This window comes from Sminthopsis crassicaudata, chromosome 1 (assembly GCF_048593235.1).
Source record: "Sminthopsis crassicaudata isolate SCR6 chromosome 1, ASM4859323v1, whole genome shotgun sequence".
NCBI lineage: Eukaryota > Metazoa > Chordata > Mammalia > Dasyuromorphia > Dasyuridae > Sminthopsis > Sminthopsis crassicaudata.
In genome coordinates, this window is record NC_133617.1 from 30,486,569 (window position 1) to 30,501,731 (window position 15,163).

General features: G+C 42.8%; 1 protein-coding gene across 6 annotated transcripts in view; it reads right to left on the bottom strand.

Moving 5' to 3' along the window:
* The window catches only part of CUX2 (cut like homeobox 2), a 373,197-nt gene that overhangs the window by 154,368 nt on the left and 203,666 nt on the right, over nucleotides 1-15,163 (bottom strand). For 5 of the 6 annotated variants that reach the window (XM_074297416.1, XM_074297402.1, XM_074297401.1 and 2 more), the window contains one exon: nucleotides 6,132-6,242. Coding sequence is in view for 5 of the 6 variants with exons in the window: in XM_074297402.1 (XP_074153503.1) it covers nucleotides 6,132-6,242 (111 nt within the window). In the remaining variant the exon portion in view is untranslated. The remainder of the gene's footprint in view (nucleotides 1-6,131; nucleotides 6,243-15,163) is intronic. The other variant, XM_074297412.1, reaches the window with a different exon arrangement.

The following is a 15,163-nucleotide window of genomic DNA, read 5'->3' on the forward strand; positions in this document are numbered from 1 at the left end:
CATTTGTTAAAAGAGGGGCTTACACTAGATTGCCTCCAGATCTCTGAGTCCAGGGTTCTATGATCCTTAACACAGTGCATCAGTCCAAGAACTTATTAAGTACTTTTTATGTGCCAACTTTGTGCTAAATGCTGGGGATAGCTCCCATTCTCAAGAAAGAGTGGGAGAGGAGAGAACTAGCATTAACTAAGCACCTACTATGTGCCAGGCAAAACAACTTCTCTCCTAAAGAAAGGGGGAAGGAAAAGAGAAAGCAAGCATTTGTTAAGCTCCATTTTCCTTCCTCCCTTCTATCCTTGACTTCTCCTTTCTTCCTTCTTTCCTTTCTTTCTTCCTTCCTATCTCCCTTAGCCCTTTCCTTCTTCCCTCCATCTTTCCTCCCCTTCTTTCTTCCTCCTTCCCTTCCTTCTTTCCTTCCTTCCTTCTTTTTTCCCTCCCTCTCTCTCTCCTTCCTTCTTTTCTTCCTTCCCCTCCCTCCTTTCCTCATTTCTTTCTTCACTTTTTTCCTTCCTTCCTTCTTTCTTTTCTTCTTCCCTCCCTCTCTCCCTCCCTCCCTTCTTTCCTCCCTTCCTTCTTTTCTTCCTTCTCCCCTCCCTTTCTTCCTTCCTTCCTATATACCCCCCCCTGGCAATAAGTTGAGAGAGATGATAACAAAGAAATAAAATAACAAAATCTCACTACACTACTGTGGATTTCATGGGAGCCTATATGGTTTCCTGAAGATTATTCCTTTTGTTTTGCAAATGGAGAGACCAGAAGTTCTAGCCTGAGGCCACAAAGCTAGTTAGGGGGAGGGCCAGATAGTATGCTAATTTTACCCCCATTTTAAAGATGAGAAAACTGAGGGGCAGTGTGGTACAGTCAGTCTGTAGTTATCAAGAGCCTACTATGTTTCAGGGTACTGTGTTGAATGCAGGAGCTAAAAAAGGGAAAAGACAGTGTCTGATCTCAAGGAGCTTCTGGGTCTGCTGCCCTGAGCTACCTAAGAGGCCCAGGATTCCCTGTGGCCTCCGATAGGAAGGCAGCCCTCTAGCCCTTCTCCCTCCCAGAACCATCTCGTTCTGACAGCGGCAGGGGCAGCCCCCTTCCCAGAAGGCCCCAGTGTCCTGCTCATTGTCACCCACGGGGAGCTGCTCTGAGTTACAAGTAGGAGGTGAGCTGGCACCAACCAAGAGTTTTTTCCCCTCCTAAATAGAGCCCTAACGTAACTTTCTCTCTCCTACCAAAGGAACCAGTTCCAAAAGAGAAAATTTCTGAGGCGCGACTATAATAGGAATGGAAACTTATTCCTCCTAATTGCATAATTGCATAATTATGCAGTATTAAAATTATATAAGCCGAAATTGGAGGCTTAAAACCCGGCCTGGATTTTGCACCTCACCTGTGCTGCTCCCTGAGGGAGACTAATTGACAAAAACTTGGCTGCTTTGTGGGGAGGGGGTCAGGAGAGGGAGAGGAAAGGCCCTCAGAGACCCCCTCAGGTACCGGTTTGAGGTCCAGGCTGGGCCAGGTGATGCTCAGAAACCGTGTTCCCAAGGTGGCAAAAGTCACGAGATTTGAATCCTGCCTCCGATATTTTCTTGCTGGGGAACAGTCTAAGTCTTATTTTCTTCCTCTGGAAGGATTGAGACTATCGATGGAGGTAAAGTGTTTTGTAATTTTAAAAATATAATAGAAATGGGAGTTAGAAATGATGAGGAAGCCCTTCCTGTAGTTCCTAGAGGCCAGATGAGGTGCACAGCATTTATTATGGTCTTTGGGTAAATCAGGGAGAGACCTGAATCCTACCTCCATCCCTACCCCAATTCTCCCTAAGGGAAGCTAGGTCTTATAGCAGACGGACCATTGGGCTAGAATTCAAATTCAGCCTTAGACACTCACTAGCTGTGTGACCCTGCTCCAGTCATTGAATTTCTGTTTGCCTCAGTTTCCTTTTCGGTCAAATGGGGATGATAATAACACTTATCTCCCAGGATTGTTTTAAGGATTAAATGAGATAATATTTGTAATATTAAATTTGCATATTGTTTAGCACATAGTAGGTATGTAAATGCTTGCTTTCTTTTCCCTTCTCTCAAAGATGGATTCAATGAAGTGGGAGGATACAGTGAGAGTATTCAAAGAGGGCATCGTTAAGGTGGATGCATGGAGTAGTTAAAAAAAGCTCAAGTCAGAGAACAGGGCCTGAGTTCAAATTCCAGCTCTTTGCCTGACTCCCTCTGTCATTTTGGACACGTTCCCTTTCCTTCCCTAGGTCTCAGTTTCCTCTGCTGTAAAATGAGATGGTCTTAGACCAGATGACCTTTGAGATCCTGCCATCCTCTCCATAGTGTCCTGGGTCTGTGGCCAGCCTGGTCTCCCATCTTCCCAACCAAAAAACTCAGAGAAGAATCCGCCATCCCCTTTCAGAACAGGTGTCTCCCTCCAGAGACCACTGATCATAAGCTACACGTGAGTCCCCCAGACATAGTCCAAACCATATAATTTGCAATTTCTTTACATGGTGTTCTATGTAGAGGTGCCAAAACTATAGCCTTGTTACATTTCCAAACAATAAAAATGGTGGCCTCTGTGACTCAAGTTGATAATCTCAAGTGACTCAAAAGCATCATGATCAGACTCCCAGGAGAATATAAGCCCTTGGAAGGTAGGGATTATTTTGTATTTATCTTTGTGTATCCATGACTCAGAGCCTGCTAAGTGGTGCAGTGGATAGAGTACCAGGCCTGGAGTCAGGAAGACTCAACTTTCTGAGTTCAAAACTAGCTTCTGACAATGTCTGGGTGACGCTGGGCAAATAACATCGCTCTGCTTGCCTCAGTTTCCTCATCTGTAAAATGATCTGGAGAAACGGTAAACCACTCCAGTATTTTTGCCAAGAAAAACCTAAATGGGGTCACGAAGAGTTGGGCGCAACTGAACCTAGAAATCAGGCGCATATTATTGCCAATATAATAATTCATTACACATTTTTCATCTATTGATATATGTTCAACTTGTTTCAGCTGATAAAATGTAAGCCTCTTCAGGCAGGAATGCTTTGTTACATGCTCAATATCTAGCATAATCTGGCATACAGCAAACACTTAATAAATGCCTAGTGATTGATTGGAGATTGAGAGGGTAGGAAGAAAAAAAGCACAGTGGGATAAGATGCCAGCCTCAGAATGAGAAAGCCCTAAATTCACATCCTACTCTGATACATATTGGCTATGTGACCTTAGGTAAGCCATTAAAATCCTTAGTGCACTCGGTAACTCTCTGCAGGTTTTGATCTGCGCTGGGAGAGGAAATGTTCTCACTGGGAGTTCCATGTGTCAATGAAACTGCCCCTTTGGCAGACAGAGAAAGAGACTGGGGGGTGGGGTGGGAGGCCTTGAGGGGGCTGAGGGTCCATTCTTGAATCATGAGATCTGTTTCAGAATCACAAAATTAGAATCATGCCATATGCCATCCCTCATGTTACAGCAAGACCATTCTGCCTAGTGGAAAGACCTTTTCTTTGCTACTGAAATGTTGCAAAGGTTTATTGAACTGAATTAAATCTTTCCAGATTTGCTGCCCAACACTTGGCTAGGAACCTACGAGGTGGATGGGACGCCCGGGTCAGTGAAGGCGATGTCCACTTTCCCTCCATCTTATCTTAGCCCTTCTGCTAGTGACTTAGATCAGTACCAAATCCTGAGACAAGGAGGCAGATCTGGGAGGTCCAGCAGCCTGAACCCAATTTGGAGGATCAGAGCCATCCTGATTAGGGTCCATTTTGGTTCTAGATATCACTCTGAACCCCGACTTTCAGATGCTCTGCAGGGTCTGCTCATGAATCCCAACTCAAACAGGGTTCAGTGAGACTAAGTAACATGATTTGGAAGTCGGGGGGGGATGTCCTAAGTCCAAGCACCAGACTGCTGTCTATATGGAAGAATGCCTTCTGAAGGAAATGGCCCTGGAACCTCCATAAGTGCCATCATCAAGGAAAGAAAATCTACCTACTGCCTAGATCATTCAAGGAGGCAAGGGACTGAATGTGAATCAGTTTGGAAACAGCTGATCACTGACTTAGAGATCATCTGGTCCAATCTCCTCATTTCAACAGAAGGAACTAAGTCTTAGATTGGGGAAGTTACTTGTTCAAGGTCACAGAGACAGTAAGTGTCAGAGACAGGATATGATTCTGGGTCCTCCGCCATGTCCAAGCACCACAGAGTGTCACTGAATCTTGGTCAGAGCCTCTGAATCACCAATCTGCGCCAAGTGGGTATGACTGATACCATGCCTTCTGTCAAAGAATCTTAGCATTGAAAGGAATGGACCTCCAAGGACATCCAGTCTAAAAATACAGAGACTGGAACAATCCTTTCTTGAAAAGAACATATTTTCTAATCAGTGAAACAACAATATTTTTAAAATTTTCTAACAATTTAATTTTTTAAACAATAATTTCTAAAAATTTTCAGCATTAGTAAAAACTGCATATAAATAAATAAAAATTGTGTGTGTGTATGTGTGTGTGTGTGTGTGTGTGTGTGTTTGGGGGTGAGAGGGAAATCAGGAAAGGTACAAAAGGTGGCGTCTCTGCTTGAGGATCTTTAATGATGGAGAAGTTACTGCTATTTTCAAGGCATCTTGTTCACCTTCTGGGACTCAGTTTCCTTATTTGTACAATACACTTACTTATTGGACTAATTGGCCCTCTGATCTTATAGGTCTCTGATCTTATAAGAAATCATCAAATTTCTCTGGGCCTCAATTTCCCATCTGTAGAATGAGAGTAAGTGGATAAGATGGCTTTGGAGATTCTTCCTAGATATGTACCCTGGTTATTAGTTTTGTATGAATGAGGGGCTTGGACTAGATACTTTCTAAGAGATACCTTCGAATCAAGAACTAGGGTTCCATGACCCATTTTGGAACAACTCTGAGATTAAGCAATCTTGTATGGAAGTGTGATGGAGACCTGTCAGTTCAAAAGCATGGCTGGTATTAAAAAAAATGCCTCATAGGACCTCAGCTAAGCAAGCTGAATCTTGAGGCCATTTAGTTCAACTCTCTCATTTAAAGAAGGAGAAACTGAGGCCCAGAAAGGAGAAGTAACTTGTGCAACATCTGGGATTGGAATCCAGCTCTCCTTTGGAGTCCGAATCCAATGTTTTTTCTACTTCACCACTGTATATCCTAATTCATTTTTTTTTCAGGGTCCCTGGTATATTCTGCCAAAACTACATAAAGTTGGGGCTTTTATCTTTCCTTCCTTCCTTCTCCCTCCCTTCTTTCTTTCTTTTCCTTTCTTCTTTTTTCTTTTTGTCTCCCTCTCCCTCTTCCTTCCTTCATTTTCTTCCCTCTCCTCCCTCCCTCTTTCTTTCCTTTTCTTCCTCTCTCCCTGTTTCTTTTCCTTCCTTCCTTCCTTCAATCCTTCCTTTTTTTCTTTCCTTCCTCTACTTCTGGAAATTTCTGGAATTTTCCAAGAAGCAACACTGAGACCTGTTGACAAAGGACAAAGCTCCCTCAATTTCTCCTCAGAAGAGAAGGGGAGCCTGTAAAATCTCGTGTCCTTCCCCTGGGGATCCTTTCCCATTTCAGCACCAGTGCCCTCTCTTAAGGAGGACGGGCTCACAGGAAACAAAGTTTTCAGGGTGATGGTAGGTGAGGAGGGGAAGAAAAGACTAAAGTGAGAGTGAGGAGAGGGCGTGGGAGATGAAGAAAAGCGGCAGAAGGAAATAGGAAGGGGGAGGTCCCTGTGCCTCAACAAGCCTCATGGGCTCAAATGGAAAAGGAAGCAACATGATCTCTGGACTGGTAGTTTCTTCCATCGAGGTTTGGTGTTTAAAATAACACAAGATCTCAGCCACGAGTTTGCAGGGGAGAAAGGAAGGATAAAAAATGACTGTTTTGTAGAGTCTTCAGAAACAATGAGTTTAATGGAAATCCTTTCCGTTTCCCTTAATATGGAACTGCTGGGCACCACAATGCTAACAGAACTCGAGGGTTCGGGGGACGCTAATTTTTCTTTGTGGCTAATTAGCTTCTTTCCTTGTTAGTCACTTATGTCGCCAGTTTTCAAAAATCGAGTTTGAAGGGAGAGAAATCTGCCTTCCCACCGCGTTAATTCCGGAGCCGCAAATATACTCTACCTCAGGTACATTTTTCTTAAATTCCCGACGGAGTTCAATTAAATGTTTATGAGAATTCTGGCTCTCCTCCTGCCGCGACGCCAGCTCAGAGGCAACAGAATTAAGCTCCTTCTAGAACAATAAGAGAGAGAAAGAGGAAAAAAAAGAGGGTGGGTTTTTTCTTCCCCTCCATCCTTCACCACCCCCCCCCCCCTTCATCATCATACACAACAGAACGCCGAACAAGTTTTTCTTAACTTACAAAGCTGAGAAAAGACACTGCATTGAGTCCCGGTGCCTAGGAATAATTTAAGAAACCATAGATCTCACTAAAAATCTGGGACTTTTTTTTTTTTTTTTAAAGATCATTGGGAGCTGGGTTGATCGATAGTCATAAAAATGGGTGGAGTCTCCCCATCCTCCCCGCAGCCCCCACCCCATTTCTTAATTTTTCCAAAGGAACGCTGGCATACGCTTGTCAGTAACTGTGGAAAACATCACCAGGCCATGTCAAAATAGCATATTGTATGGGCAGATTATAGTCTAAGAATGTGGCGCTGACAGCTTTCATATATCACGGGCAGGGAACCGTTCCAACCATGAGTTACTTACACTTAAGTGTTCATAAATAAGCTCTATAAGATATCTATAGCTTTTTAATTTCGGCAGATTTTGGAAAAATGAAGGTGCCGATATGGAGTAAACTGACCTTTCGGGCCTCTCGCGGTAAATTATTTCCAGTTCACTTCGAGTGCAAAGAATATTTCATTTGAGGGCCCTGGGGTCCAGATGGAGTGGATTTGAAGGGGCTTGGTCCGCCTAGGAGTGGGGCGGAGGCGTGGAGCCTGCCTTTCATAGGACTCAAGTCAATTCAATTGAACCTGCATTTATTAAGTGCCTACTGTGTGTTGGGCCTTGGGCTCACCACAAAGATGAAAACATAAAACCTGTTATGATTTCAAGGAATAAAGTAAGGCTTTAGATTGTAGTGCCACAGAACGAATTCTGTTTGTGGATTCAAAGCAATGAAGTTAAAAAATCTAGATTCTGCTATTTAATGTCTGTGTGATCTTGGCAAGCCACTTGACTCTTCTGGGCTTCAGTTTTCTCATTTGCAAAATGACAGTATTAGACCTGATTGCTTCCAGGGTCCTTTCTGATTCTACTCTTATCCCTCTCCCCTTCTACATTCTCATTGTGGTCGTGGGGTCATTTCAGTCACATCCAAATCTTTGTTGATCCCATTTAGAGTTTTCTTGGCAAAGGTACTGATGTCCCTTCCTTCCCCAGATTTTTTGACAGATGAGAACACTGAGGCAGACAGGCTTAAGTCACTTGCCCAGGCTCACACAGCTTGGAAGTGTCTGAAGCCAGATTTGAATTCAGATCTTCCTGACTCCAAGCCTGGCACTTCATCCACTGTACTACACACCTGCCCCAGGTGCTATTTTCCACTGTATCACCTAGCTGCCTATTCCTCATTCTACTGGGAAAGATGCAACATCACTCAATTAAGGGGGGATTACCTACAATTATCTGTATATTTCTTGTACATAGTTTGCATGCTGTATTCTCCATTAGAGTGTGAGCCCCTTCATAGCACGGGCTGTCTTTTGTCCTTCTCTGCATTCTCAGAGTTTAGCACAGTGCCCAGAACACATTAGGTTCTCAAGGAAAATTTATTAAAAGATGACCAGTGAGCATTTATTAAGCACCTACTATGTGTCAGGGATGGTACTATCAAAGAAACAAAACAAAAATGTCAATATCCCTGTCTTCATGGAGTCCTTTCATGTTTCTGAGGAGCATCTACATGGGTCAGTACAGTTCCAAAAATTCCAAAGTCATTTCAGAGGGACAGAGGACTTATAGCTGGAAATACTGCGGAGGTCAGGACAGACTTTGCTTTGAAAAAGAAAGGAGTTCTTGGAAGTAGTTTCCATATTCAGTTATTAGAGATCTCTCCCTCTTGAAATGACTTTTCATTGCATCCCCAGATTCCCTGCATTCTAGACATGACAGATCATTTCTGCAAGGAGGAAGTGAGCGACAGAATGTCATGTAAGGGAAATGCAAAAATGGCCAGCTAGACCACAATAGAAAGTTAAAGGAGGGGGAGAATTGTTCAGTTATCTCAGGAAAGTAGGTGGGAGCCAGATCGTGGAGAGTTTCAGCCACTGCCAACAACAACAAAAGAAAATGAGCCGGAAAAAAGGGACACATCCTCCCATCTTCTATCCAGGGGAGAAAGACTGTGGGCTGTGCAAGGATACTGGATGGACCCTTCTCTTTCCTTCTCATTTCTAATGGTGGCAATTTCAGTAAGGGAGGATAATTCACTAGTAACTGTCACAGCTTTCATTTGCATAATTCAGGATATGGTCTGTTTATGTGGTTGCTTGCATGAACTAGGAAGGACGGTTTCCCTCCCCACCCTCCTATCCTGGACATTAACTCGAGCCGCAGTTCTGTATATATCACCCGATTATATTTGCGGCAATCAAGTCCCGTAATTTTCCAAATCCGGTGATGCAATAAATATCTGCAATCAGATTTATTAAAAACACACGCGTGCATGCAGGAGTATATTTCGAGGGCGAACTCTTTAATCTACCATATGCCCGATGAAGAGGAGCAGCCGGCTATGAGACCGCATTTGTTACTGCCGCTACACATTTATCTAGCACATGTAACAAAACACTTTTACCATTAGATAATGAAATAAAAGTCCTATTAACCCACTAAAAATCCCTTTTTGTCTAAAAGGGGAAATGCACGATAATGGACTTAGATCGTGTCTGAGCATCTGTAAATCTAGTTAACGACCATTCACACCAATATCATAAACCTTGTACCAATCAGGCGGCATAGGGCAAGACTACAGCCTACTCCCCCAATTTGCATCCTTCTCGGGGGAAGGCAAGAGCAGGCCCAGGTCATGGGGGGACAGGGAGGATGTTGGGATGAACCTATTTTGGGAGAGATTCTCCTACTCAGATATCTCACCTCCACCTTTCTGGAGGGGAAAGTGTGAACCAGGAAAATGGTGGGAAACCTAGAGGGGGCTGAAAGGTCCTTTCTTAAATCACAAGATTTTGCCTTAGAACTAGGTTCACAAAATTAGAATCATCCCATATGCCAGTCCTGATGTCACTGTATGACCCATTCTGTCTGGTGAGAAGACCTTTCATCTGTTACTCAAATCGACAAAAGGTTAATTGCTAGGAAGATGAGCCGGGCAGCTGAGCAGCACTTTACTAGACTGCAGCCCCTTGAGGGCAAGGATCATATTTATTTTTGCTTCACCACCAGTATGGGATTGAATGTTTCAACTGAGACAAGGTATGGCAGAGCATTTGATTCCACATTCATAAAAACCACAGACTCATTCACTGCATTACCAAGTTGGAAGGAATCTCATAGGTCACCTTATTCCATCTTTTCCCTGAGTCCTAAATTTCATCTGAATGCTTCCAATAAATGCTCATTCACCTTGAAGACTTTCAGGAATGGAGAACTCATTACCTGCCTTCCCCACACTCCCACAAAAGCCTCCTAAAGCTTCCCATTCATTGTTGTTGCAGTCATGTCCATCTTTTTGTTGACCCTATTTGGAGTTTTCTTGGTAAAAACCCTGGAGTGGCTTGCCATTTCCCCCTCTAGCTCATTTTACAGATGAGGCAACTGAGGCAAATAGGATTAAGTGACTTGTGTAGGGTCACACTGCTAATCTGAGGTTGGATTTGAACTCATTTTCCTGACTCCAGAGCTGCTGCCATCTAGTGCCTTCAACAGGGAAGCCCTAACAACTGGGGCATTTAAAAATTTAGCTGAGTTTTTATTCATGTAGTCGTCCACAAACCCTCTGTTGAATGGCCTTCATTCTAGAGTTTGGCACCAAATAGCATAAATCAGATTATCTCTTCCACCCAATAATCTTTCGGTAACTCAGTTCCTTTATATTCTATGCTTACAGCATGGTTTTGAATTCCCTCAGCATTATGATCATTCTCCTTTGGTGAGATTCCACTTGTCAATCTCCCTTTAATAAATCTTTAGCAAAAGGGGGTTTGGTGAGGGACTAACATGTAAACCCTGCCCTCAAGGAGGTTCCAATCCATCTGGAGAAGTGGGGGATGAAATAAATCCACAGTTAACCATGATCTGGGTATTAGTTAATGATCTGCCTGTTTTCAAACTAATCTTTAAGTTTCAGGCTGCCTTTCCCCTCCCCACTTAGCACATCTCATCGTCATCTCCTTGCTCATTGGTTCAGAGAATAAATAGCCATTAATTAATTAAATATATATCCATTCCCAAAGTAAACTGAATTGTTTGTTATTTAGGGTTAGAGGTGTCCTGACAGGGAAGGTCAGGAGTGAGAAGCCTTAGGGAATATCAGAATAGAAAGGGCCTTAGAACATTAGGAATGTTGGGCCTGGAATGGACCTTAAAACAGGGGATGTCAGAGCTGTGAGGGGTTTTAGAACTCGGAATGCAGATCTTAAGAAAGAGAATATCAGAGTTAGAAGGGACCTTTGGATTTAAAAACTCAGAGCTCTGAGAGAAGCTTAGACATTATCTAGTCTAATCTCTTATGAAAGGCAAAAACTCATGCCAAATGGGGGTAGTGATGTGCCCAGGGTCACACAGGTCAGAAGCCACCCATTCTGAATCCAGATCCCCTGCCTCTAGGTCTTGGGTGCTCTCCAGGATATATGTCCTTCCCTTGATCGCCTAAATCATTCCCTGTTCTATCAGTGCAGACAATTCCGGGTTCAGTGGGCAGCAGGATAATGCACTCACTGAAACCTGAGTGACAAGAATTATTAGCAGATTCTCTTGGCAATGGACTGCTTCAAGGTCAGTGTCATCCAGGGGGATGGACAATAGCTTCTGGTAAATCCAAATTCATGTGGCAGAAGCAGAGCCCACCTAACCAACGGTGACTCCTGGGGGATGACGTGTCTTGTTAAAAATCAAAAGACTAAAATACATTATAGAATATATTTGGCAATTTTTTTTGAGGGACTGAGATCTATGACTTCTTGGGTGTGGGCAGTTCCAGTATTGGGAACTCCCTCTGCCAACTGAAATCAACAAGTCCTGCGTCTTGGGGGTACTGTGATGCTGAGTAAATTATCCAAAGTGACATACCAGTCAGGGCCTGAACCCAATTCAATTAAACTATGATCAATTAATAAATATTTATTAGGCACCTACTAAGTGCCTAGCACTGGGCTCATAGGGTCATATAATTAGTAAGTATTCAAATAATTACTAACTCCATTAGCCGTTCCTAACTCTAAGACATGTCCTATATATGTCAGCTATGATGATCATTATTGTTATTATTATGACCATATTTATTATTATTATTGTTATCATACCCTGAGAGATCTTGGCCAATTTACCTAATTTCTCTGGATATCAGTTCTCTCTTCTGTTTCATGAAGAGGTTGGATTCTCAGTTCCACTTATCCAAGTGCCAATCAGTAGAATGATCCACTATGATTGCAGGGGACTGATGACCAACCCCCTGACCCAAAGGTGATGGAGTAAATATGCAGAATGAGACATACATATTTGGACAAGGCCAAGGGAGGAATTGGCTTTGCTTCATGATTTCTATTTGCTACAAGGATTTTCTTTCTTTTTTTTTCCCTTTTCAGTGAAAGAATGGGAAGGAGAGAAAATGAATGTTTGTTAATAAAAAAAATGGATAACAAATTCCACTTTCCTTTATTTTATAGATGCATAGAGAGGGCAAAAGGGCAGATTCATGGCATGGAAGCTATGTCCCTGATCCCTGGGTTTTCCCATTATTCATGGCCAGCCAAAGGAAGCCCACTCCAGGAACCTCACGGCTTCTGACAGTTGACACAGAAGCTGAGTATTGGGCCTTTCTATTCCACACCTCCCTCCAACCCTCACCCCTACCCCAACCAGAATGCACTAGGAGATACGTCGAACCCAACCCCAGGTCCCCATGCATGCCTTGGGCTTAGGATTCATCTGATTAACCGGCCATCAGGAGCAGACAGACAGCCCGGAGCCCAGCACAGACCAACTCAAATAATCACAATAATAAACATTCCATTTGCAGCTAAAGAAGAAATAATTTTAATGAGCTTAGAACAGAAGACAGACTACTAAAGTTTGGGCCAAAGATCAGCATGGAAATAAACTGTAATCGTTGCCAGAGAAAGGCTGGAAGGCTCTCCGCGGTGGAGGAGGGAGATTTCCTTGGGCCAGAAGGAAAGAGTTTACCCCCACATTCTGCCAATTTAGTTTAGTGCAATTCAACAAATATTAATTAAGTCCCTACCATGTGTCAGGCACTGTCCAGTGCTAGAGATACAAAATCAAAAGTAAGATGGCTCCTGTTCTTGAGAAGCTTTCATTCTATGAACGAATGAAAGAAAGAAGCACATTTATTTCAGTGTTATCAGACACTGAAGGTACTAAGACAAAACCAAAGCAATTCTTGCCCTCTTGCCCTCAGGGGGCATAGAATCTATCTACCAGGAGGAATAGTTTGTAGACAGAAAATACATGTAATGACAAATATGGGAATATGTTTAAAATGATTGTCCATGTATAACCTATATTATTGTTGTCTTGGGAAAGGGGGAGACAAGGGAGGAAAGGAGGAAAATTTGGAACAAAAAGTCTTACAAAAGTGAATGCTGGGAGCAGCTAGGTGGTACAGTGCATAGAGCACCAGCCCTGAAGTCAGGAGGCCCTGAGTTCAAATCTGCTCTCAGACACTTAACACTTCCTAGCTGTGTGACCCTGGACAAGTCACTTAACCTCAACTGCCTCAGCAAAAACAAACAAACAAACACTATCACACACAAAAACAAAGTGAATGCTGGAAACTGTCTATGTATATTTGGAAAAATAAAATACTAATGAAGTAAAAAAAGAAAATACATGTAAAACTGGGAGAAGAGTAGTTAATAAGGAAAGTATCACATAAATAACTAAGCTTGCTATTTAAACTTCCCATAATCTGGTCCCTTCCTATCTTTCCAGTCTGTTTAATATTATAAAGGGCAGCAATGGGGTGGTGATGAGGCTTGAGATGGTATGGTGAGGACAAAGCAAGGAAGTGAGAGAAACATGCCGCAATAGGTTGTGAAGCTGCAATGAGGGGCCTGCAAGAGGATCTTAGTTCTGTTCCAGGGACTTGTCTTATTCTAAATTGCTTTCCCTCCCAGCACCAGGGTCAGCACTTGATGCGGCGAAGCTTACGCAAGGGTTCATTGAAATGATTTGAAATAATATATGTTCTGAATCATAGAATTGCTTTTTTTGGGGGGGAGGTTGGCAATTGGGGTTAAGTGACTTGCCCAGGATTACACAACTAGTAAATGAATCCAGGTTTGAACTCGGATGTTGCTGACCCTAAGACCTGATTCCACTGCATCCCCTAGATACTCCTGAATCTAGAACTGCATTCATAATATTTATGATTTATGATAATATTCATAATTTGCATGCAAATTTATGAAAACCCTATGCGGCTCTTCCTTAGCTAGATGGTATACTAGATAGACTGCTGGCTTTGGACTGAGGAAATACTGAGTTTGAATCCTGCCTTAGTCACTTCCTAGCCATGTGACTCTTGGCAAGCCCCTTAACCTGTCTCAGCCTCAGTTTTCTCATCTGTAAAATGGGAGTGATAAAAATAGCATCCATTTCACAGGGTTGCTGTGAGGATCAAATGAGATAACACATGTAAAGTGCTTTGCAAACCTCAGAACCAATTAAAAATGCAAGCTTTCATCATTAATCTTTCAGCTTCACTTTCACTTCACCTCTGTGTGCCTCAGTTCTCCCATTTGTAGAAGGTTAAACACCACCTTCTAGCCCAGAGCTTGAAGCTTACTTCAGGTTCATATCACCTCTCCATAACTTATTGCAATATTATCTATCTCACTTCTTTGCCACTCCCCTCTCCCTTTTAGCTCCCCTTTATGTATTATCCTCCCTCATTAGAATATAAGCTTTATGAGGAAAGGGTCTGTCTTTCTTGTTCGTGTTTGTATCCCCAAGATCCTTCTAACTCTCCATTTATCCATCTATCTATATTCTATGTCTTTGTCCATATGTCTATATATCTACCTACCTGTCTATCATGATTATCTTATCTATCTCTCTATCCCTCATCTATCTTTCCAGTTATCTATCCCTCTATCCTTTTCTCTCTCTTTCTCTATGATCTATTGATCTATCCTGCCATTTTTCTATCTATCCCTCTATCACCTATCTCCCTCTATCTATCCTTCCATTTAACTATCTCTCTATCCTATCTATTCTTCTATCATCCGTCTATCCATCCACCCACCCACCCACCCATCCATCCACCCATCCATCCATCCGTCTCTAGCTACATTCATGGTGAGAAATAAGACAAGATGGATGGCCCCAGCAGTGATGGCCAAGATGGATAGCCAAGCTGCTGTGGAAAGACAGGCCAGGTTACGGAAGCCATCAATCATTCCCAATGTGTTATGTAAATTTCTGATGCCAAAGATGTACAGAGCCAATTATCAGGGGCCACGTCGAGGTTTCATATGCCCACGATAAACCTTTCCCCAGTGAACTGATGAGCAATCACTGGCTTTCTGTGCTTTCCTGGCTGGTGTAAATATTTTGCTGTACGATTAAACAATCTATGGCAGAGAAATTCAGCTAAACCTGAGTTCTCTGTGTATTCTGAGGGTATTAATAGTGTAAGGAGAAGTGACGGTCAGCAACATTTTAAAAACAAGACTCTCTCTCTCTCTCTGTGTGTGTCTCTCTCTGTCTCTGTCTCTCTTTGTCTCTCTCTCTCACTCTCTGTCTCTCTCTGTCTCTCTCTGTCTCTCTCTCTCTCTCTCTCTCTCTCTCTCTCTCTCTCTCTCTCTCTCTCTGACTCTGTGTGTGTGTTTCTCTAACTTTTCTCCCTGTCAGTCTGTCTCCAGTTTCTGTCTCTGACTGTGTCTGTCTTTCTGTCTGTCTCTCTCTTACCCTATCCCTTTTTTTTTCTCTCTCTCATCTTTCTA